Here is a 24,627-nt window from a genome sequence, read left to right on the forward strand (position 1 = left end):
GCCGGGCGGGGAGGGGCTCCCGGGGGCTCCGCTCGAGGAGCGGCGGCGAAGCCCCCTCCGAAGTTGCGCGCCTCCGCAGAACAACGGCGGCCGCGAGAGCGCCCGCCCCGCGAGGAGCCGGCTGTACGGCGATGAATCGAGGGAAAACGGCACGCAGAGGGCGAGCGGGTCCTCCCCACACCGCCGAGCTCCCTTTAACCGCGGATCCCCCATCCGCGACCCGGCGAAGCGCACCGGCTGGGAAACTGTCAAACAGAGACGCGCCGGGAGGGGGGCGGGGGGCAGGAAGGACGCTGCAGCTTTAAAAGTTTGTTCCCTCGCATCCCCACACTCGGGCTGTTGCTTTATATATTTATAAATTATGTAATTTCGGGAGCGCGGTGCTCATCCGGACCCCGCGGGCAGCGAACGGGAGCGCGAGGGGACCGCCGAGCCCTGAGCCCCGCTCGGTATTCCGTCGCCTCCGTCCCTCCTCCCGCCGCAATTAAAAGAAGCGATAAAAGTTTGAGAGGTTTGGCAGGGGGTTGGAGCGCGCCGCGTTTGCGTGCGCGGCTGCCACGAGCGCCGGCGGCACCCCGGGGGATGAAATCGCCGCATTTCCCCCTTCTCTTGCCCCCCTCTTCCTATTCCCACCCACCCCGATCCCACTCCCCCGGCCCCCTCCCCCCTCCCCAAGTCTCCTACCTCTGCCGCCGCCGCTGGAGTAGCTCTGCCTGCGGACCGGAGCCGGCGCATCGCCTTTCCGGGCGGGCTCCAGGTTCACCGGGGCGTCCCTGGCGCCGGCGGCCGCCTCGGAGCCGCTGCTGCCCGGCTCGCTGGCTGCTGGATCGGGGGCTGCCGGAGCGGACTCCATGTTTTTCCCAATGTAGATCGCTTGGAGATGGCGAGCTCCTACACTCCCTCTATCTTCTGTTTCCAGCGCAACTCTATGGTAGAAAAGCAGAAGGGAGAGAGCGAGCGCGATCCAGATGGGATGCGAGCTTGCCTGGCTGTGACCACAAGCAGCGCTAGCGAGAGCCGCGCACCCCCGCCCCCGCACCCCCCGCGCTCTCCGCGCCCCGCCGCCAGCCGTGCGCCCCGCCGCCCTCCGCCATGGCCCCGAACCGCGGGCACGGCCCCGGGCACCGGGCGGGTATCCGGGGAGGTTGGGCCGCCCCGGCCCTGCCGAGCCCCGCGCCGGGCCCCGGGGAGGCGAGGCGCGGCCGCGGGAAGCGGTCGGCCTCCTCCCGAACCCGGACCCTCGGCTCGGTCAGCCCGTCCGGGGAGGTCGCGGCTCCGGCCTCACCCCGGCAGGAAGAGCCTCGAAACACGGCCCCCTCCTTCCCTGGTGTTTCAGCTGGAGCTGCAGCAGAAGATGCCATCCATATTAAGCGTCTCAGGACCCGTCCCTTCAGCAGCCACGCGGGCACATTTCACACAATACCTCCCTTTCAACGAGTGCACTTTGACACGGGACAGAAGGTGACGGGAGAGGTACCAGAAAACTCTTACACACCGGGTCCGACTTTTAAAAGCATCTGCGTGCAGCACGGTGTAATGATGCGCTCTGCTCACCCCGTTTTGAAATAAAGTAACATCTGCCATAAAGAGCAGGCTGAAGGACGCATCCCTCTTGTGCAAGAGGCCACATTTGTACAGCCCTATAGCCTTCTGCACAGAAGGTTCTGACAGGAAGCATGGCCCGACCACGTCTGTCAAACCAAGATATTGGTACTGACAGCAGTGCCAGCTCTTCCACTGTGGTGCTCAGTTGCGTGCAGGCAGCTGATACACCACCTCCTGCCAGCAAGGACCCAGGTGCTATCCTATGCTGTGCTATCAGTGCTGCTGGCACTAGTACCTGATGGCAAACGCTGGGCAAACCCAGCCTGAGCAGCCTCATGGCTCCTATGTCACTGCCCTCTCACAGAGGGCCTTCTCAAAAATAGGTTGGAAACATACCATGTCATACTTGCTCCAGGATGGCATCCACAGATCGGATTATCCCTTGCATTGTTGATATTCAATCTTTTAGCACAGAGTCTTGCATTAGTTGACTTGGAGGTCCTGAAGTTCCAACTACGTCTCTAAAAAGAAACAACAACAAAAAAAAATTGCATGATATTTCTGATTATTTGTTCACTGTATACATCTGAAAGGGGAGGAGCGGAGACTGCAGCATATAGGATAACAATTCTGCATTTACAGAGGGCAAATAAATTTGCAGAGATCACAGCTCAACTTCCAGATCTGTCCATTGAGTAAGCGATGTTGTCCTCACAGATGAAGTACTCAGTTATTGCAGACCTGAAGCCCCAGTACATAAGCACAATAGGCTGTGTAGTTTTTTCCCAGTGATAAACAAAAACATCTCTGCCTGCTCCTTGACAGTGGGCAAGGGATGGGGTGGGGGTAAAAACAAGGGAGGCAGGAGCACAGTTTGCTCCCTGTGCCTTACTTCAAGGCTCAGGGGAAGGTTCCACCCTTGCACTGCAGTGCACTCTAACTCCAGCTCACAGTCCTTTTGGCATGGCTGTGCTGGAATGTGCCGAGAGCAGCGAGGTGGTCCTTCTGTGATGCAAGTTGGTTGGATTAGAGTTGCAGTTTCCTGCAAACTCTCTTCCTTCACTTTTCACTAATTGGCAACCTCCAAATAGAAGCAAGAATTATGTGAGCTGTGGAAACTGAAATGCCTGTTATCCTTAGAGAAAGCTTATCCTTCTCTCTTCAGGGTTTAAGCAGGCTGACCAGGCAGTGTGTGTTGGGAAACCTGCCCAGCTAATAAAAAAAGAGGACTTCATTCCTCAAAGCTGCCAGAGCACTGCCTTTCACCAGTACCAGGAACAATCGAGCTACTTGCCACAGTGAGGATTATTCAAGTGAGAGTTTTGCAGGACTGTTTTTAGTATTCCAAATACTTTAAATTAGGAAGAAGTATGGGCTTTTTTTCTCCCTCAATATATTAAAGGCTGCTGAGATTTAACATACTTACCCTACAATGTAGTTGTCATTTAGTGTACATTTTCTACATTTTCTCCCATTTTGAAAACTAAGCAATTTTTCCATTTCCTTTTTTTTTTTTTTTTTTTTTTTTTTTTGGTTTTTAGAAAGAAATTACAGGGGGGGGAAAAATCACAGAGGAGGAAAATAGTGTCTGAAGAGCCTGAATTCATGGAGAAAAAATTAGTTTCCAGACTAAAGTCTCTCAAGTCACCAGCAGTAGGAATCGGCTAAAGCAGGACAGACCTTCAGCAAGCACGTAGAGGCAACCTTCTATGTTTTCACAGGACTTACATAGCAAAGAGATGGAACAGCTTTGCTTTTTTAGAAGAACAGAGGGTGCCTAGAAAACTTGAGGACCCCATCAGGAAAAGCTAAGGCCACAGTTTGCTCATGCTCCACATAAATGAGGAAAATCATGATTTCTTTCAAGATCCCTCTGACTGTGGGTGCTCTGCTGAGACATCTCCTGGGCACAGAAAAGGTCTTCAATCTTTGGTCTTTCATGTCTAGCTTCCAACTCAGTCCAAAACACAGGCCATTAACTTTGATCACTAAGCCTGTTTAAACAAGTGAGATGGCATTAGCAACAAAGATATCTATCAAGTTTCTGTATGCTGAGAAACTTGAGAAAGGAAGGGTTTGTTAGATTTAGAAGTGCTGTGGAAATTGCTGGGCATGTTACCTGCTAGAGTGGCCCAGAAATTATTCTTTCAGAAGTAGCAGTATTGGAACTGCCAAACATTTCATGTTTATCTTGTTGATTCCATGTAGACGTTCAGTAACTAAAAATCTTAATAACACAAAAATCACACAAACCCTGTGCGACTCTGGAGTGGACAAGATATTAGGATCATGCAGACGCCTTTCCAGGACACTGCCAGGGTGACAGAGCAAGCGGCAGAACAGCTATGCTGCACACAGCCAAACGCCACCAAAAGGACTGCAGGGCAGGCACAAGGCACACGGCATACGCGAGCAGGAAAATCAAACACCACTGGAGAGTGGAGTACCACTGCGTTACCTTAGTGGTAGTGGCCCATTAATATGCAAGCACATTTTGAATTAGAAAGGTACCTCCAATTACATAACTAACATGGCTATTAAGGTATCTTACTTTCATGAGGATGCCAACGTACATTCCCAATTCAGAAGTAGCCTGCATTCCCTTTCTGTGGATCTGCACTGCAGTGACTTCCGGCCACGTAAAAAGCAATTGTCAAACATTCCTAGGAAGTTCATTAGCCCCATTGTAGCAGTTGTGGAGAGCATAGTGATGCAGACCCGTGTTTGGGAGCACAGGAAGAACTACTACGGTATTTTGGTGCTGGTGGCTGTTTCTGTCTTTGCTGTTCCCTTGCAGCATTCCCCCAAATTCTTCCTATCCAGCTTCCCTGGCACAAGTTACCAAGGCTAAGGCACGTTTGCTTCTACTGAACCAGTTTACATCTGTGGCTTTGGTGGCTTTTCAGGGAAAGAAGAAAGAGCAAAAGTCACAGATGGAAGAAAAAGCAGTAGATGTTCTGATGAGCAAATTCTGGAGTCATGTAAGTATGTAGCAGGCTATTTGTATTCATTCCTTAGAGGATTTTCCATCTCTGAGAAAAGGAAGTGGAGAAGCACAGAACGTATCAAGTAATTAACCCTTGGCACCACATCCACAATCAGCATGCCCTGTATGTAAAGAGTAAACAGCAACAGCTGAGGCCAGTTCTAAAGAATTCAACACGTTGAGAATGAATTAAGGCAAAAGTCCAAGAGAGATCCGTCTTTCTCAGTATGTCTGTGCTGCTGTTCTCCTGTGATTGGTTTAAAAAAAAAACCAAAACAACAGTGTATTTTCCTTCAGCAGAATGAACACCGTTCTCACATTTCATACAATTGCAGACAACCTCTTCCTCCCACAAAGGTAATCTAATCGAATTAGAGGAGCAATTCAGCCTGCCCATATTCTCTGGAGACATGAAGGGAAACACTGAAGAGCAAAATCAGATCTAAAGATATATTTTTCTTCCCAAGAAATCGGAAGTTCCTCTAGTAAAACAGTCAGACATCATTTCTGAAATCTTGGATCATTCTCTCATTCTCTGTCTGGCTGTTTTTTAATCAGCTCTTGCTGTGGCACTTTGTTCTCAATTGCATTTTACTGAACAGTAGTTCCCTCAGATGCAGTGTTTGTTACCTAGCTCCTCCTTTACAGCAGTCTCATAACTCATGTTCTTCGTTACAAAAAAATAAAAAAAAAAAGTGTTTCCCTAAAAGCAGTTGTAGGTTACAAGCAAATTACAGAGGAAAGAATCACTTCTCATTTTGAAGAAAATATTATCATCTAACTGTTCATTGGTCTGTTTCCTTCGTGTACCTGTCATCCTCCAGCAGAGCCTGTCAGTAACCCCCCCCCCAGAATATCCTACCTGAAAGAACCATTCTGATTTATTTGGCTCTCTGGCAAGAACTCAATGCATTTGAAAACTCACACATATTTGCAAAGTTCACTTTCTCTCCAAATCATTAGGAAAATTTGCACTAGCCAAGAGAAGCATATTAGATTACAAGTTCAGACATATAAATCATTCTGAACAGGAAAACAAGTTCTATTGCTGTGATTTAACTTGTCACTAACAATATACTTCCTAGGAACTAACGCACATACAGGAAGACAAAGTTTAGCCAAAGTACTTATTTGCAACAATCTAAAACATTATTTGAGACTTCTCCTAAGTATCTGGAGAGAAAGATGATACCTACAGGTCTGAGGATGTGAAGAACAGCCTGCTCACTGACACGGAGCTGCCGCCAACTATTCATACAACCCACTATGGCACTGCCACGCTTCCCTTCCAAAACTCGTGATGCTACAGAGTTGTGTACTTCACCTCATCGTTAATGATGACTTCCAACACGCTACCTTCAGAAAGATGGGGAAGTTTTCCCACTTCATCACAACCCAGCAATCGAAGCACATGTTCTGAACAGCAGGTGGGAAGCTTTCCCCAGCTCTCTACTCCCCTGGGAAGGAGCCATGCTTTTCATACCTTCCCGTTTCCCTCCTTTTTCTCCAGGTCACAGAACTTGATCTTCTAGCTAGCTTAGACATATAAACATTTCCTTCATTTAACACGTACCAAAAAATTACACTAACCATCAGCTGATTCAAGCAGCCCAAACGAACAGCAGAAACATTTGGGCTTAGATGAGCATTAAATCTAAATTATACCAGAAAGGCAGAAGTGAAAGCTGCAACTTAATGTAAAATAATTATTCTGCTTGTATATAACTTGAAGCCTCATTTGATTCATTTAAACACTGTATCATGAAGAATATTTTTGTTTCAAAGAACAATAGAAAGCCATCTACTGCGTGCAAAGGTAAACCAGCGCATGGCCAGCATTGCTGAAAGCATTCCCTGCCCACTTGAGCTCTTTGAAAACTTAACACTCTACAACACAACATCATTCCTAGAGCAAAAGCATATAAAGCAAAAATCATTAACCCTTTCATTTGCCCTGGAGACGATCATTTGTTACTATTAATTAGATACCAAAGTAATGCAGATTGACTTCATTATTTGAATGGTTTTTGCATTAGTTTTGCACCATGTTCCACATAACTGATGCTACCTAGTGACACAATTCTCAAACTGAGTTAAGAAACAGTGAGAGACAGAGAAGGGAATCTGAATAAGAAAACTGATGTACCAAAAAGTCTAAAAAGGTACACTGAAAATCTAGGATAAAAAGTTTTTTTTGTTGCTGTTTGTTTTGTAAATATATGTCCGTGAAGCCTCTGTCTTTGGCAACTCCAAAATGCTTTCTGTTTTTATATGGGCTAGAAAGATGAAGTTTCAAGTATTAAGCTGAAAAAATCCCTGGAAGAATTTCATAGTAAATATTTTTAAGCGTGTTAATGGAGCAAAGGTAAAGAAAGAAAAAAAGATTTGGTTTTCCCCTGTATCTGGAGATGAGCAAGGGAAGGGAACATCCACAACTGACAGTTATAATTGTGTAAAAAAAATGTTTGTTTGTTTGTTTTTTTTTAATTTGCTATTAAAGCTGTCGTGTTCAATAGTGCACAAAAATCTGAAGTAAGAGTACTGCCTTTGGTTTGTTTTTCTCCTCCAGCATTCATGCTTTCTGTGGTGAAAAATACAGTGGGAAAAGTATTCCTTTAATCAAACTATATTTGACCTGAAATTAATAGATGCTTTTTGCACCTCAATATTTTACTTGTTAAAAAGCAGATTTAGATACACTTCAAAGTACAATGATGAAGAATGTACGTTATTTTGATTTTTAACTCAAAAAAAACCTTTTGAACATAATAAAAAAGCAGCGTCTGTCTCATTTCCTCGTATTTCCTCTTTCTTCTTCAGTTGTATAAAAAGAACACGAGCACAGACACACACGAGTTCTTTCAATTGGAAATTGGTAAGAATTTGTCAAGCCAAAAAGTCAATCCATATCCATTTATGACACAGCAAAGCTTTCTGGTAGCCTTTGAACTATGAATATGGTGAGTTGTAGAGAATTTCCAGACACATCTGCATATTGACATGAAAAAGTTAGGTCTTATTAGAACATTATAGATAGCCTTCCTAGTCATGGTTCTGGATGTAGGACACGTGTTCTGAGAAACGTGTCTGTGTAAGGTTGTAAGAAGCTCTTCCAAAATAAGGATTGAAGCCACAGGCAAGCTGTGTTCACCTCTCATCTTGGCTGAATGTGCTTCTTGCTCTGTGACTACCTATGAACTCTCACACGCAGATGAATTGCAAAGTGTAACAGCTGGTTATGGCAATGCCTATAGCCATTGCTGAATAAACTGTATTGCTGAATAAACATGCAACTTCTGCCTTTCAAACCAACAAACCAGTCTAACAAATCTACAAACAACAAAACAAAGAGCCTACTATAGTACAACTTGCAAAACCTTTATCAGTTATAATTGAAATAAAGCCAGAGGGAAGAACCACGTTGACATGGTCTCCTTCTGTAAAAAGAACAGAGGAATTTTTAACATTCAATGCAGTTAAAATGATTTAAAGGGCAGATTTTCTGGTATTTTATTTGCAACCATCTTAAATTGGACAATGTTATTAGCCAAATAACTATCTTCAACTCATTTGCCAAAGGATGCTAGGTACATTTGAACTACTCAGATTGCCAACCCTATGGATGTTACATCAACTGGGACAGGTAAGGCATTTCTCCTTTCTTCTCAGAAGATTCATTTCTTTAAACAAAACTGTCATTTAAAAGCAAACACAAGTTATGCAAAATATCCTCACAAATGTATTTAGATATACTTTATTCTGTTACTAGAAAAATATTTGCCTCACATGTTTTGTAATCAAAATAGAAAGCTCTTTGCTGTACAGATTTGGTCTTAGCTGAGGTTTAAATCTTGTGACCAGGAGAGTTCTCAATAGTCCACAGTTATTTTTAATTTTAAAGCAAAAGCAAAAAGTAACAACTGTGAATCTTACAGCACTCTTCCATTTGAACTTACCACCTTTATGCTCTGGTTTTCATGTTTGGCTTTTTGTTTGGTTTTTACCTTTACTATCTTCCAGTGAGTTCTGTCAGTGAGTAACGTGGAAGTCAATTCAGTGAAAACCGAATATATTTTTCCATAAGGAATGTTATCCCATGGCACATTAGTGAAGCATCCACAGATCTTTTCCCAGTTTCTCCTTGCAGCACCCACCACATCTCATCTCTGTACACTTGCCATTAGTCACTCAGAGTAATCAACACAAAATGTTTTCTGTCATGCTGAGGTGAGAAAAAGCTGCTAGAGAACATTTGCCTCAGATTCAAAAGGATTAAGCCAATAATTTAATATTTACAGAATCAATCTTACACTAATATCATTTTACTTTCTTCAAGTTACCCATAAACTTCACACTACGCTGCTATTTTTCTGGTACCTTTACCAAGAGAAACTACTGCCATGGCTCCCATCCACGAGACGTACAGTGTTAGAATGCACTGAGGGCAACATTAAACATTTCTAAGTGACGGCAAGATCAGAGAGTAACTTCCAAAGGAAGAAAAAGTTGTTCAACTCAAAGCTCCTCATCAACATCTGTAACTTTTCATATGTCAGAACCAGCACACAACCACAACATAGCAGCTCTACTTAAGAATTTTTGATTGTCTGGATGGAAATCTGAACTCATATCACAGACATCCTTTCTTTCGACTTCCATACAGCATTGCAAAGCATGTCTGAAGAAAACATTTGAAATTGGCAAGTATGGATTTTGAGAGGCAGAAAGTTTTTGGTCTTCTTTTTTCCCCTATTTACCATTCATGATTGTTTTTTACTATGAAATTTTAAAGTTCTCTTCACTTTTTAGCCCCACATCAAAAAAAGCTAAAATCTAACGTGTCTAGATGAAAGCAACATGACTTCTACTGCAAGTGCTGTGTGCATCCTTGCTTCAAGGAAAAAAGACAGAGAGAGAGGTGTATCATGACCTTCCAAAATAGACACTGTAACTACTAGATCCATTTCAGGTTCACAAACAGTTCTCAGAAAGCAGTTTCATCCTTGGCCTTAAAATGCCATTAATACTTTTCCACTTCAGAATCTTCCACTTACACTCAAGGATGCTGTGCTCTTCTGTTTGGCACAGTGGGCCTGCTGGCCATTCAGTTCTGCACTTTGGATGCAGTGCAACAAAAAGTGCTGGGCATGCTCTCTGCATTGATGCACCAAGTACGAGCTTCATGAGACAAACTTTATGTTCCCTCTAATCTGATCTCATAACTCTATTCCATGGGGACATCTTTATCACAAACTCAGCCCAGGATGCTGGAATTGAAAATTCCTTACTAATTAATTTTTAGCTGGCACAAATAAGCCTTTTTAAGTTAAGTAAGAACTGTAAGTCTATTCTCCTTGTTTAGCCACTTATAATTAAAGATAAATAAATAGCTCAGCTTTTTTTTTTTTTTTTTTTTTTTTCCCCACTTCAGATGAATGTGCTGATCATCACAGTAACATTTCTGCAGTCCTCTGGTTTGTTGGTGAGAGATTCTCGTGAAGAGCCCAACTCTCTAAATGGTTGCCCCAAAAAGAGGGATTGGATGTAAGAAAGGGGAGAAATAAATCTCAAACTGGACAGAAAGTTTCAAAAAATATTTTAAGCGTATATTTAATAGCCTAAAACAAAATATGTAAAGGAACGCTGCATATACTCTTAAAATCCTTTTACAAACAAAATTGCATTCTCCCTGCACTGCATACACTGACACAGGACAAGAATGGATTTGCTCAGAATTCCCTCATATCAGGTAGAACAACATCTGTGTGCCTCATTTACCTATGGGTAATTAATAGAATGGACAGCTCAGACCTATGAGCAAACAAAATCTCCAGAAAACAAAACTCAATGGAGTTGCAAAAGTCAGTGGAGTTGCATGTATTTCGTAAAGTTTCTGGAGAGCTACAGTTTGGGAAAGTGTACAGCTAACAAATAAAGAAAGTAGTCACGTATTTCACGTGACACACTATTAAATACACAGGTTGCTTCAAAAGTAACACTTCCTGTTTATTTTCATGGAAGCTGTAACTGGTACAAAGAACACAACAACATTATTCAACAGAGAAAATTCTCAGTTACAAAACACTTTTTTTCAACAGTCTCCACCATTAGTTACACATTTTCACCAGCAATGAACCTGAGCCCGCTGGTAACAATCTTCACCAGCAGAGGTGACCCACTGTCACTATTACTGCTGAAATGCACCATCCACGGCCTCACTGCACTCACATCTGCTGTTTGTTTGGGCTCCAGAAACATTCAGCAAGTACCAATCAACTTCAGTGAGTGCCATTTGGCCCTAGGGAGGAATTCAGTGACACACCTTTGCTTCATCAGCACTTCCATGTCAGACACCACTTAGTTAGACAGCCCCACCTGATGCACAGCAATAAAACGTAATGGAATACTGGTGAGAAGTTTCAGCCTCTACTGCCATACCACCAACATCTACTGCTGACACTGTGGGCCAACATAATAAATTACAAGGCATTACTTTCAGACAGCACTCATACTTTGCTGACATAGGATAACATTAAACCAAAATTATGGAAGTTTTCTTCCCCCCCCTTCCCCCCCCCCCCAAAAAAAAACCCAACCAATATTAAAATATAAGGTCTGCATTAAAATATAAGGCCCAGCTTTATTTTATTTTTTAATATCCCCAGTTTTTAAAGTTTTGATTCAGACTCCAAGTGTTATCAAGACAGTGACACAGCTGCACTTTACTTCCCCTTGTTTTTTTTTGTTTTTTTTGTTTTTTTTTTAAACCACAAAATTATATTTGATAATACTATTTCCACATTGGAAAACTGAGCTGCTTGAAAAAACAATAACCCTCCATATGATCCTTGTGTTCATCCCAGAATACTGTGGTGAGTACATCTACGTCCAAACACTAAGCAGAATATTCACTGCCTATTTCTCTCTGTTTAGTTTCTGAACCACCAGGAATATGGAAGAAATGGTAAATGGGTTCAAAATTGGCACCCTGATGGAAACGTATGTGGAATTATTTACCTCTTTCAATATTAGCTGTCAAGAAGCTCAAGCCAAGTTACAGTACTTGTTTTGCCGGTGCAGGGAAGTAAGAGATCAAAAGAACCACAAATAGTTAAATAACAGCACTCTGCCCTTGTCAGGCTGATGAGCACATTTGCAGCGACCTGACTGAGCTTCAGAGGAGGCAAAGGAGGGGAGCAGAGAGCCTCAGGGTGACAGACCTGCTTGTAGCCCTTGCCCTACTCTAACATCTTTTCTTCCTCTCCTCTTCCCCCTTCGTTTTCATTTCTGTTCCAACAATGCAGTGTTCCTTTTAAAAGAAGGGCCCAGTCACCTGAGCCACGAACTCCCAATAGGAGTTGTCCCAGCTGGTCAGAGCTCCACAGCAGGCTTTCAAACAGCACAATTTGACCTACAGCTGGCACAATACGGGATCCACCTCTAACCTCGTCACGGCATAGCAACCATAGCAGCACATCCACAGAAGTTAGCCATACCAACAGGACCTGTCAGCTTTCTAAGAATCCTCGTTCTTTCCCAGATGAAGTGATGAGTGATACTGCAAAGAGTACCTAAGCTTTTACACAGCTGCTCCTTGATTTTCAATTGTCTCGAATTCATCTTGTGTACCTTCCAAACAGATGGCTAAACAATGGCAAAAAGCCATTAAGGGCAAATAAGTAAATGAGGACATGCTTGGCTGAAGTAAATTTATTTCTAAATTTAAGTGAATACTCACAGAGATTTGTCTGTGGTATTCAGCAGTCTGCACTTTCTGAAGCACTATGCCTCACAAATACAGAAAGTCAATAATTAGCTTTCCACCTATTCATCAAACTTCTGCAATAGGTAAATACTGAATAATAGCCAGCTATTCATTAGAATGCAATATCTGAGAACTGTTATCCCCTTTTCATGAGTCCAACCCAGTCGCTCTGCTATTGGAATAAAATCCTACCTGACAGTAGCGTACCTTTATCTCTAGGACAGCAAACAGAACAAAATGATCTGGTTATTCAAACACCACATGGTTTACCCCAAACTTGAAGAAGAAAAATAACTGAATAAGAAACAACTACCACCACCTTTTAGGAAACTAGCTCTGAAGCATGCCTCTGTTGGGCTAACACATTCAAACAGGCTGCAAGCCTTCCAAGATACAAAGGCATCGTCAACTGCTTGTGACATTCAAAAACAAGTTGTCTGCAAAACCCAGTAGGTCTGTTGCCCATGAACTCTCCTTGATCAATAGAGAAAGGAGAGGAGACTCCTGCATGAACCTCCATCACTTCACAGCTTCAATCCTGACTCGGTCTTGTCTCAGGTTTGCTTTTTATTACAGAGGAATTTTGTTTTAATTTCACTGTGAATTGGAACAGTATTATGTTTATTTCCTGGAAGTTGTATACGTTATTCTACTGTGCATACTGTATATTGTGCAGCTATTTCTACATTATGCAAGGCCGTTCTTAACCTCACTCAAGTTCCAGAACAACGAAGGAAGAGCTTATTACTACTACAGCTTAGGTGATCAGGCAGGTTATGGAGTACAGCAAAATTAACATGGTCATTGCACCTGCCAAAAAGTAATTGCAGGCCACTTGCAAATATTCCACAATCATACTGTGCAAATTCCTACTGTAGACTGCTCTGTTTAATAACTGAAAAATACTACAAGGTATGAATGATCCTGACCTGCATTAACAAACTGCAAAATTCGTACCCAGAAAACGCAACAGTCATCGTGCCGACCGAGCAGTGAGCATATTAGGATGTCCCAGATTTTTTTCTACCTGCTGCAGCTTTAGAGTGCTTTACAAATACAGAAAAGAAAGTGGAGATTCACATTATGTCCTGAATGCTCTCCAAACTGGATATACTGAAGATCATGTGAAAACTGAGTAAAGGAGTAGAAAATCCAGAGCTGGGTTTCTCTTATAGAGACTAAAAAATGGGCTTTTCACATCTGCAGTTTAAATCCAGATCCTTGCACTTGCAGTACAAGTCAAAGAAGCAAGTCTAGGCTGCCTAACACATTTCTAACTGTAGACTGTCGACAGGCCCACACACTGGTGTCTCCTCCACTGAGCTAATGAGGTGCAATCAGATCTTAAGTAATGTACACTCAGAATTACTTTGGCACTCTGTATCAATTTAGCAAGGTGAAGATATCAAGTAGCGGCAACAGGTAAATTTGCAGCTTGCCCAGGTGAAGCTGAACCGGCGACTTGTACTTAGGGGCTGTGTTATGAGTGAGATGCCATTTGTCAAAGTTTCTGCTCTTAAGAGCTCAGAGGAACAGACAGAAATTGCTGAGCTGGGATATTAACCTCCTGGTGTGCTGCAACCACCTCTTATGCAGTAGGAGCATTATGCTCCAGACTTCCACAGGTAATTTTGAATCACATTCAGACTTAAAGTGTTTCTAACAAAGTATAGGGCTATCAGCATTCAGACCAAGAGATGTTTCACTACTGAACTTAAATGCCTTCCGTATTATTTGATTCTATATTTATGCTTTAAATTATTACTGGGTTGAATTACACTGCATAATCTCACAGTTTTCTGAAGTTATTTCTCCATATAAAGAGATTCAGATGCCTTACCCCTCTCTTGTTGCATGCTAAAATAAATACAGGATAGAAATAATAACTGTTATACATCCCCAGGAAGGAAAAAAATCGTCTCCTGAGTAAAATTTCCATGCACCATTAAAGAAGCTACAAGTAGATGGAAATGCATTCTGTGCTGGAACCTTAATTTCCAAAGGAAAAGAAACACTGAGCTTTAGTGTTCATAAAGGGAGAAAGGGACTCACTGAAAACAGATAAAAACTAACTTTCTAACATATGGAAACCACAATAAATCACTCATTCTATTTTTTCAGCTTTTTCATTTTTTAACTGCTTCACACAGGTAAAAGTAACTAAACACATAATTTGCACCCACCTCAACTAGAGTTCTCAGCTTTGTCAAGAAAACGGATGAAACTACACTGTAGACAAAGTCCTCACCTTAAATTACTATAGACTACATTAAGCACCTATAAAGCACATTCTGACAGCAGCGTGGTGAAGTCTGGATAAAAGTGTGAGTGAGCTTCAATCCTCAGGTTTTCCAGTCAAGGAGAGCCACTCATTTGACACAAGTCTAGCAAAAACAATGGAGCTCCTGAAACACTTTTGTCTTTAGGGAGTGTTCCTCGCAGTTTTCTGACAAATATTTCTCATTCAGAAAAAGTTTTTCTACCGCCTCATCCGGATTTTTCCCAAAGGCATTGCTACAGGACACGAAATGGGAAGATCAGAATAAAGACTACTTAAAGAGGTCATTCACGTCAAGATGTAGTACCACATACTGAGAAGAGTTCCACGGAAGTAAAGCCTGAGAATTTTTTTTTCAGATAGGGCTGATTGTCTGCAGATCATGAAGTTCAAGCCGCTTTTCAGCAGAGGCTCCTGTGTTACCTTTCAAAAGCAGGCTTAGAAAAAGAAAATTAAGTATTTTCAAAAACGCTCATGAAATTTTGGAACAGAACTCAAAAGTTTTTGCACAATGACAGAACGCGTAACTCAAAGTCTTAAAACAATCCTCAGAGCCCAGCCAGGTGCCAGGGCTCCTGTACAGAGCAGAAGGAGGGTTGGGCAGGTATGAGATTCACACAATAGCAGAGCTGTGTCTTAAGGCTCCAGGCATCAGGTGAACAATTCTCACTGCAGGAAAACAGCTGCCTCCACACTGAACTTCCAACTCTGAAGCCTTTCCCTTGTCAACCACTAAGGGTGCATCTGTCTTTCATTAATAGTTATAGAAAGAACTCTTTCTTCATCTAATAGCTCAGCAGTTAGAGAGCTCACAAAAGTTCCCTCCTTTACCTGAAGTTACCCTTAAATTTTTTTTTTAAGCTCTCCCCGCTGTCCAGAGGACAAGAGAGAAAGAAAATGGTACAAATCCATAATGTAGTACCCAGATACTATTCTACAAGATAAATGCATTTGAACTACTTCCTAGAAGTAGTGATCAGCAGCCTTAACCTAGTAGTGAATTTGCTTATAAGTGGCATGAAGTAAGGTGTAAACAGTACTGACATTTGCTTTCTGGCAGAAGGCATCCGGACCACAAGTGGAGAACTGCAGTAACAGGTGACAGATTAGCCTGCACATCACAGTTTAGCTTTCTCCTCCCAGCTTCCCAACGCCAAAGGCGTACATCCTGCAGCAGTACAAGGCTGCAGTTTCCATGCTTACATGGACATAGGGGAAGCCATAGTTTCTACAAACTGTGCTTTGCTGCGTGGCACTGTCACACCTTTTTGAGTCTGTCATGATGGAGGCTGTGACAGCAATCCCCTGCCAGATGAACTCCTTTTCTTTTCAAAAAAGGAGAGGTGAATAAGCCAAACAAACTGCTATTCGTTGTATAATTTGGACCTTTCTTCTCATATTTTAGTAGGAAAACATGGACACAGATGCTCACTCAAAAAAATGTAAAACTGAGATCCCACACTGAATTGCACTGAATCAAGTGCTTCCAGTTATAACACACATTACACGGATAAGGACTTTTCAAAGCTTGAGCACCACCACCACAGTGCCTTGCCCAAGGCATTCCTTAAAGAGCTTTAGAAAAAGACAAAACTTTACATTCTTACTCCAAGGCACAGAGGTTTTTGCTTCTCTTTCCTTTGTGCAAAAACATTTAGAACCCGTTGTTCCCACAGGTTCTAAAATTTACCATTCTCTTCACATGAGGGATGGCTTTAGATCAAATCCTCATATAGTTCTGGTTCTGAAATAGCAGTAACAGCATGGATTTTTTGTTGTTGTTGTTCTGACCCATGTGCTTCCATGATCTCCTATTCCTCATTGCAAAATACCTATATTCTGAAAAATGAATTTAATTTTTAAAAAATCCCTATCAGAACTTCTTACAGTTTGGACTTGTAGGAAATTCTTCTCTCAATTGTCACATCAGTGATGAAAGACTCCCAAATTCAGCCTAAAAAGGCAAACTCTGAAGATTTCAAACTATACAAATACTTTATTATTAATATTTTTCATCAAACTCTTTTAAAATTTACTTCAGATTTTTATACATATTAAACTTCCCAAATGTATCTTAACTATTTAGAGGTGATCTGGACACAGAAATTATATCAATATAAGCTAAGAATTTTTTTAAATAAAATATTTGCTTACACCACAGTGACATGACCATACATGCACACATACTATTCAAGTCATACCACTTGGTGTTACTTAATCTACTCTGAGCACATGGAGGCAGATGAACTGGTTCTCATAAAAGCAGTAAGTTTCACTATCAATTTGTAGTCAGTGTTCTTCTCAGTCCTTAGTAGTTCAGTATTTGACTTGCTAATACTACACAGAAACACAAATTCACAGCAACTCTTACAGTATGAACTCTAAAAGGGCTTTTTAAACTACATTTTACCAAACGTAGCTCAAGCAAATTCTTACCTTTAGGTCAGGTTTGAATGTTAAGCTGTACTAAAATGCCTTACTACATTTTCATACCAAAATTAGGGTGGTAACTCCATAAAAACTCTATCTGAACAAAAATAAATTGAAAGCAAAGAAGCCAAACTACCATAAGACCACCATTTACAAAACTGAAGAAGTACAAGAATAAAAAGCCATCAAGTTGATCTCAGGCTCTCATGAAAATACAGACTGATTATACAATCACATCTTTAAATGAAAAACTCCTACTTCATGTGAGAAAAACATTCTGAAAGCAACAAATGTAAAACCAGCCTCGCTTATCATGTAGTCTTTAAACAACAAGAAAATTACCATTAATTGCATTAGCTTTTGTAAGATATTTACTAATTGTTTCTACAATGCTATCAGTGTTCTTTTTCATAGTGTCTTCTAGTGGTAGTTTTATAACCACCTTCTTATAAACATACACAATTTTATAAAAGCAAATAGGCAACTGAAGAGTTGTTTGAATAAATGCCAAAGTTACAACGAAGTTTGGGATTTTAAAATGTTTTCTAGGTAAACTTTCTGCAGAAATGAAAAGTTTTTCCTCTGTATTTCTTCACATCTCCTACCGTTGCTTCACCTGCGTACGAATGGAGTTCTTTAATTACTTCTTCATTATTCTCAAGAAGAGTAACTTCATTCAAAGTATTTCAATCCTTTTTAGTCTCTATTTCTTATCACTTGTACCTTCACTCTCCATTTCTCACTCGTCTTCCTCCTTCTCCAGTAATTTTTCATGCATTTCATTCTCTTGCAATATTTGCCCCATCTCAGCCTTACTGCTTAGCTCCTACTGCTACTTGAATATTGAAGTAGCAACAATTGTCTTAATTTCCATGACAGAATTTGTGCCTCACACCTCTGGCACAGTCTCAGCTGTGCTTTTCTCCCACTCCTCTGATCCCTGCAACATCATTTCCCTAAGCAAACAGCTTTGGAGAGAAGGACTATGTTCTGTTTGAGGCAAAGATGCTCTTCTCTTCTTACCTGCTCCTCAAAGAAGCCAACAAAGATCTATTGTGGGAAGGCTTTTTTTCCTGATTGATTGAAACACAGAGGAACTGATTAAAAATTACAAAGTTTAACTTCAAAGAGCATCTTTGTATCTCTACTTTAATTTCTTAGAATAAAAGATAAATCTAAAGGAAAAAAAGAAAAGACCCTGAGAATGTTTGCTTCTTACATAAAATGCATTGCCTGAAATCAAGCACTTTTAATGTCTTCTGTGCTACAGGAAATCCACAGCTACCTTGTATCCTTTGGAGCAAGCCTGTCCCTCCCTCTCTATAGGATCTTACCAGAATGCTCAGATTTGCCTCTGTAAATGCAACCTTAAGGAGTTAATACAGAATTCAAGCACGTGCTTAATTGCATTTAGACCTGTCTTCTGATGTCTTTAGAAGCATGCAAGCAGTTTGATGTGACCACAGGTTCTAAACTATCCCTTGCAATGTTCATGTTCAGACAGCAAGCACTGGGAGTAAATGAAGTAGCAGAAGATCAGGCTTATATTATATAATAGCACACGTAATTCCCTTTGTTTGCTTTCCAGTGCAAGTCTTGTGTTCTTTTAACCAGACATAGGAACCAAACACATACTTGTACCACTTCTTTGTGACACTTGGCACAAGAGATCATGCTTATCCTAAACTTATTTTTCACTATTTCAGTCCCCAGTCAGTAATCCTTCGGTGCACGTACCTGGGTGCAGTTCCAGCACTGCTGCTCCTACTACTAAAAACCCCCTCAAATGCATTTAGAAGATAGTCCCAAAAGACATGCATGAGAACAATAATTGCCAAGGCCAATGAACACTATCAGAGGGAGCTCAGATACACAAGACAAGCTAGTTGAAAAATATAGAGCTTTAAAACACTTGTTTATAAGATCAGAAGTACAAAAAACAAACTTGGGGGCAGCTACAGAGTGATTCTAGGGGAAAAGTATACGTTTCAAGATGAAAAGATTCTACAACTAAAAGAGTCTTCAAAATTACATAAAGCAGACACTTGATTTAGTATCAACCTTCAGAAAATCCAGAATTTCTGCAGTAAATAATCTAACTGGAATGATATGAGATTCAACCTTCTCGTTTGAGTCAATGTACACTTCCAGATTGATCTTGTGCAGTTTGAAGAGCTACCTCAATCTTTTTTTTTTACTAACAGGCTCAGTAATAGAATACTGCAGAGCTTAAGTCATTCTTACTAACAGTTCTCTTTTGTAACTTTTGTTTTAAAATTAACAATAAAAGGAAAAGACATGTGGTTTTCCTCTTTCACAGGAATACAAGTGTCAAATTCCTACTGTGGTCACAAGAGACCTTATTGTTCTATCAGACAGCATTATTCTTCTAAAATCTTTTGCGCATGAAATGGAAAATGTCTTTACTAACAGCACATGAAGAAAAATTATCTAAGTCCTAAAAAAATAAAAGTCAGCAATTACGAGTTTAAGTTGTCCAGAAGATCAGCACAAAGGTCTGTGCAGGATGAAGATGGAAGTTTGAATTGGCTCACTGAAAGATACGGGAAGTCTTTCAGGACTCTAAAGAAGACACAAGTCCCACAGTAGGAATGATGTATAGATACCATACTGTGGCCTAAACAGCAGTAATTGTCTCAAGAAGCTGTATGAAGCTTACCCATTGTAACAGATGCAGACTGGATAATATCAGCGGTACAATTTTTGGTGAATTTTCAATATCCCGGGTCAAACTTTCCTTGGACAAAGCAGACACACTGCCTCTTGGCTGTAAATCTCAAAGGAGGTTATTCCTCCATCACATATTTTTCTGGTTTGCAATCAAATGGTTTCTTTAGGAGCTGGAAACATTTAAAAATCATGTTAGACCGCAGGAGCATTTCATCTCCATTACCAGAGTATCTCCAGACCATTTCAAAAGGCTGCTGCCAAGTAGTTGTCATTTCCAACTCAAGAAGCCTTTCAAAAGGCTATTTACACTTTTGTCTTTCTTCAGGATTAGATTACTGTAATTCTTTATTGACTAGCTTGCACAACAGGGCTCCTCACAGTCTCAACAGGCTGTGCCTGCTGGTCTGTGTTTTTTGTTGTTGGTGTTGGGTTTTTTTGGAAGAAAAAGGGGATGATTTGAACATATTGTGCTGACGGTAAAGCTTTTCCATCAGTTACAGCAGTCAATAAATGGATTACAAAATTGTTCTGTTTACATATGGCAGAAATTGTTGTCACTTCCTTGTAGCTGGCATGTTTAATCAAAACAAACTAGTTAAATCCTTACAAGAATTCTCTACTGTATCATATTGATCACATCCTTCCTTTGCACAGCACTGCATGAGAGCTATGTGAAGTCAAATATGGCAGCTACAACCTCCTAAGACCTACAGCTCTACCTCCCAGGACAAAGGGGATTTCTCTTTTTAAAATGAAAGTTGGAAAACAACCATAATCTGGCTTCTCACAGTGATAAAATTGATTTGATGGTAGAGTACATCTTTCCTCCACTTCTTCTGAAGTACCAATTTGTGTTTTTAAGTGCCCGATATATTTACTTTGCAATGCAATATTTTGTTTTCTAGCCTTACTATTTACCAAGGTAATTAGTATTGCATTTAACAGAGCAAGAGGTTCATTCCCTCCCTTAGAAACCTAACCTCTCACATTTACAATCATAGAATGGTTTGGACCAGAAGGGACCTTTAAAGATCACCTGGTCCAATCTTCCTGCCACAATCAGGTTGCCCTAATCCCCATCTAACCAGACCTAAATAATTCCAGTGATGGAGTACCCATAACTACTCTAGGCAACATGTTCCACGGTATGACACCTTAATACCAAAAAACAAACCCCCTTCAATTGAATCTAATCTCCACATATCCTCTTTCAAGTTTAAAAACATTACCCCTCATTTACTCTGAAGTTAACACATCATTTACTGCAATGCATTACATACTGCTCAAGTCAAGATCCCATGGCTTCTATCTAATGAATCTACAGATAATATTTATGGTCCCCGACAGTCTTTTAGCTTCTTCTGCCAATCAAATTATTTGGCATTATTGTTCACTTTGGTAAACATAACAAGGCACTGTTTCTGCAGAAGACAGGCTAAGAAATGCACGTCACACCCAGCTGTATTGAAACTATTCAAAGCTAATTCTTTACAGCTGGGATTGGAAGAGCAGAATTGGGCTCCACCATCAACAGGCAAAACCTAGTGATTAAGCCAGTTTTCTTCCAACACTGATTCCTGTTGCAACTTGATTTTCCCGGAATGCTGCGTACTTACTGCTTCTGGGTTGAGTTCCTGGTTTTACAAACAGAACTCTTGCTGGTATGCTCTTAAATAATTGCAAATATTCTCAAAACATTCTTCAATATTTGATGAAGCAACAAACGATTCCATAAGGACATTTACCTCAAATTCTTCTCCTGATCTTTGGCACATATTTTCTGTTGTTTGGTCCCCAGCCCTGTGGGACAAAGTTCCTTTTGAAAAGCAGAGCCCACTACTGTGTACAAGAGATTCAGTAAGCCAGGCAGACTCAAAACACCTTAAGAAATTCATAGTGAAGATTTTCTGTGGCATAACAGGCTTGGTGCCCACCAACATCCAGTGTAAGCCTGACTAGTGATAATTTGTTATTCCACTCAGAGTCATTCCCAACCACACCTGACATCCAGAACCATAGTTAGAATGCATATTTTTATTATATGGACAATGCCTTTAAACATAGTCAGAATTGCTGGATATCTATAGATGTAATTCATCTCAGTTGAAATCAATGAGCAGTTGGAGGTTTTTTCCCCCTCCCTGTTTGCATATTTGACAGTAGCAGTTTCTGTATGCTTAAGTGATGTCTCTGTTGGTTATTATTGAATTTCTCTTCTGAATCACATTCAGATGAACAAAGACAGGTCAATTACATACTTTCCCTTTTCTCTTAAGATATTTTCATTAAAATCAAGTTTGATTAGGATGCAGCATTTGAAATCTTTACACCTGTCTTGTCTGCAAGGCACCCAGAGATCTGCACCAAAATGTTAGCCTGAAGCAGATGAATGATTCCCTAATATAATATGTTTGAAAAATAAGACATGGCTTGCATTTACCATCATTATGGTACAAATATCCACTGCAACATGTAGATTTCTAGTAGGATGGTAATTACTGTGCCTAAATCCTGACCACAGTGGAAATGTACAATATGAAAAAGTTTTCAAAATAGCTACAGAAAGATTGGCCTGCTTTAAAAAGTATCTTGAATAATTTCACCCTCTTTCTCAATATTGTTTTCCCAAAGCTTATGTAATATTAAACCTCTCATTATTTGTGACGTGAAAATGGCTTCCCAAAAGATGAAAATAGCAGAAAAGAATGATCTGCAGGAAGTACTTGGAAAAGTAAAGACTATCTCTTGAATATAGAATCAAGCTTCAATTTGTACAGATTTAGAGTACACCTTTCCTCCACGACTAAACCACGAGACAGAAACCATGCAGTGAGTGGAATAGCAGGATTCTGGCTCCAGAACAATAGAAAGATGAGAGAAGATCTGGTCCTTTTCATTTCTGGTCATGTTAGTTCATGATCAGACTGCATTACCTTCTACTTATCTAATTCAACAAAAGGATAGCAGTATTTGCTGTAAGCCTAACTTATGTTTTCAGCCTGCTCTCACACATTTTGGAGGAACTTTAAAAGTGAGAAGATCAATGGAGGACCTCTAAACAGAAGAATGCTTTATCTGAAGGCGATGCATGACCTGGGCAGCTTCCAAATATTTATCAAAATCATCTACTACTGCTAGTGATGGAGATGTCTGGAGACGTCAGCCTATTAAATAAGAAAATAAATCAGGGAAACATAGCTAGGACATTTGATAAAAAGCGTAGCTAGTTAAAAAATTAAACAGAAAAAGTATATAAGAAGAATATTAAGTGCCTACAAAATAATTATGCTCTTGTATCTCCAACATCTAAGATTATCAGAACAAAATAAGAGAACAGGGAAAGGTCCTCCCCCTGTGCCAGAGCTCCACTCAGTGTGGAAAGGGGAGAATGGACTCGTGTCATACATGGAAGCTTGAACACTCCTGCTGAGGCAGGGTGCCCTGCTTCATTCTGGACCCTTCATGCTGCCCTAATTTATGGCATCAGTGAATGACTGAAAGAATCACAAGCCAGAGGGGATCAGCAAGTTGAAATTGATTTCTGTCCTCTCAGGATTCTTTCCTCTTTTCTCTCTGCCTTCTGCAGATGAAAAATCCATTCATTTGTGCTACTACAGATCAGAGGGGCTATCTGGTAACTAAACCAACCTTCTGTTCAGAAACCAGAGTTCTACATCTGTGTTTTAACATTAGAAGATGTCTGGGGTTTTTTGTTGTTGCTGTTTTGTTTTTAAATGAAGCACCTGTAAAGGGTTTCCATCTACAGATGTTTCTGTACACTTTCCTGGCTTTGAAGGCTGGTCAGAACAACTTAAGGTATTAGAGTAGGTGACACTTGGAAAGACAGAAAAAATGCTTCACAATAGGCCCTAGTAAAAGGGAAGAGTTTTGCCTGATGATCTACCCTTTGGTGAGTTTTACCAAGCACAATTCAAAAAAAAAAAATGCAGAGCACGGGATGCAGACAAATACAAAGCAAAAATGTGAATGACAGTCCCAATGAGAGAAACTTAGGCAAAACATCATAAAAAAAAAATGAAGATTCTAGTACCAGTGAATTCCCCTTCTCTCAAGTAAGTTTGCTTCCTTTCCAGCTTCCCTTGTGCCTCTGCAGAACAAAATTGAAGCAGAGCAGACTAAGTTGAATGGCAGGCAGCCATTAAGACTACGAATATGACTTCTCAAAAATCTTCAGAATTAAACAATCAAGATCACCTGCTTTAAATGAGTGCCAGACAGTCTAAATCTGTCAAAATCCCACCAAGAAAGTCCCAAACTTGTACATCCTACAATACACTAGGAACAGAAAACTAGCTTCTGCAGAAGTGCAGTCTTTTTAGCTTTGATACCTGAATATCTCAATGTGTTTGACATTTATCACGAGACACTTTGAGGCACAGGAACTCATGCCTAACAAATGACCAACTTCTGCACACAGTAGTGTTCAGACATTTCCACAAAAAATCTTCATAACCTCATCTCGTCAGTACCCAGAAATGAATAAAAACCAACCACATCCATGTGCAGACAACAATGGCTTACAATACAGATGTTTATGAATACTACTTGCACAGTAATTAACGAGCTTAAGTGTTTAAAAAAAAAAGCAACAATGGGTTTGCAGTGTAGCTTCTTTTATTTTAACATGCCTAGCAATGACTTTCATTAAGGAATAAATCATATTTATTTGTAGTATGAAGTCCGTGGGAATCCTGTCAATCACTAACAGTAAAGAAACATTCATAAGCTAATCACAGCTAAGCTAATTTGGGCTCCTTTACAGCCAAATTACGGTGTTTTATGCCAAACCTTATTCTGAATTAATTGCAGTCCTAGCACATAGTCAGGAATTCAAACGCAATACAAAAAGGTGTTGCTGCACCTGGACACCACTCAGAGTCACATTATTCTGTTTTTCATCTTAGAGGAAAC

General features: G+C 40.7%; 1 protein-coding gene across 3 annotated transcripts in view; it reads right to left on the reverse strand.

Moving 5' to 3' along the window:
• The window catches only part of RORA (RAR related orphan receptor A), a 384,562-nt gene that overhangs the window by 349,877 nt on the left and 10,058 nt on the right, over positions 1 to 24,627 (reverse strand). For all 3 annotated transcript variants that reach the window (XM_048955841.1, XM_048955847.1, XM_048955840.1), the window contains exons 3-4: positions 1,942 to 2,066; positions 685 to 926 (exon numbers count right to left, since the gene is read on the reverse strand). In XM_048955841.1, the coding sequence (XP_048811798.1) occupies positions 685 to 853 (169 nt within the window). In that variant the 5' untranslated portion in view covers positions 854 to 926; positions 1,942 to 2,066. The remainder of the gene's footprint in view (positions 1 to 684; positions 927 to 1,941; positions 2,067 to 24,627) is intronic.

Source organism: Lagopus muta, chromosome 10, assembly GCF_023343835.1.
Source record: "Lagopus muta isolate bLagMut1 chromosome 10, bLagMut1 primary, whole genome shotgun sequence".
Classification (NCBI taxonomy): Eukaryota; Metazoa; Chordata; class Aves; order Galliformes; family Phasianidae; genus Lagopus; species Lagopus muta.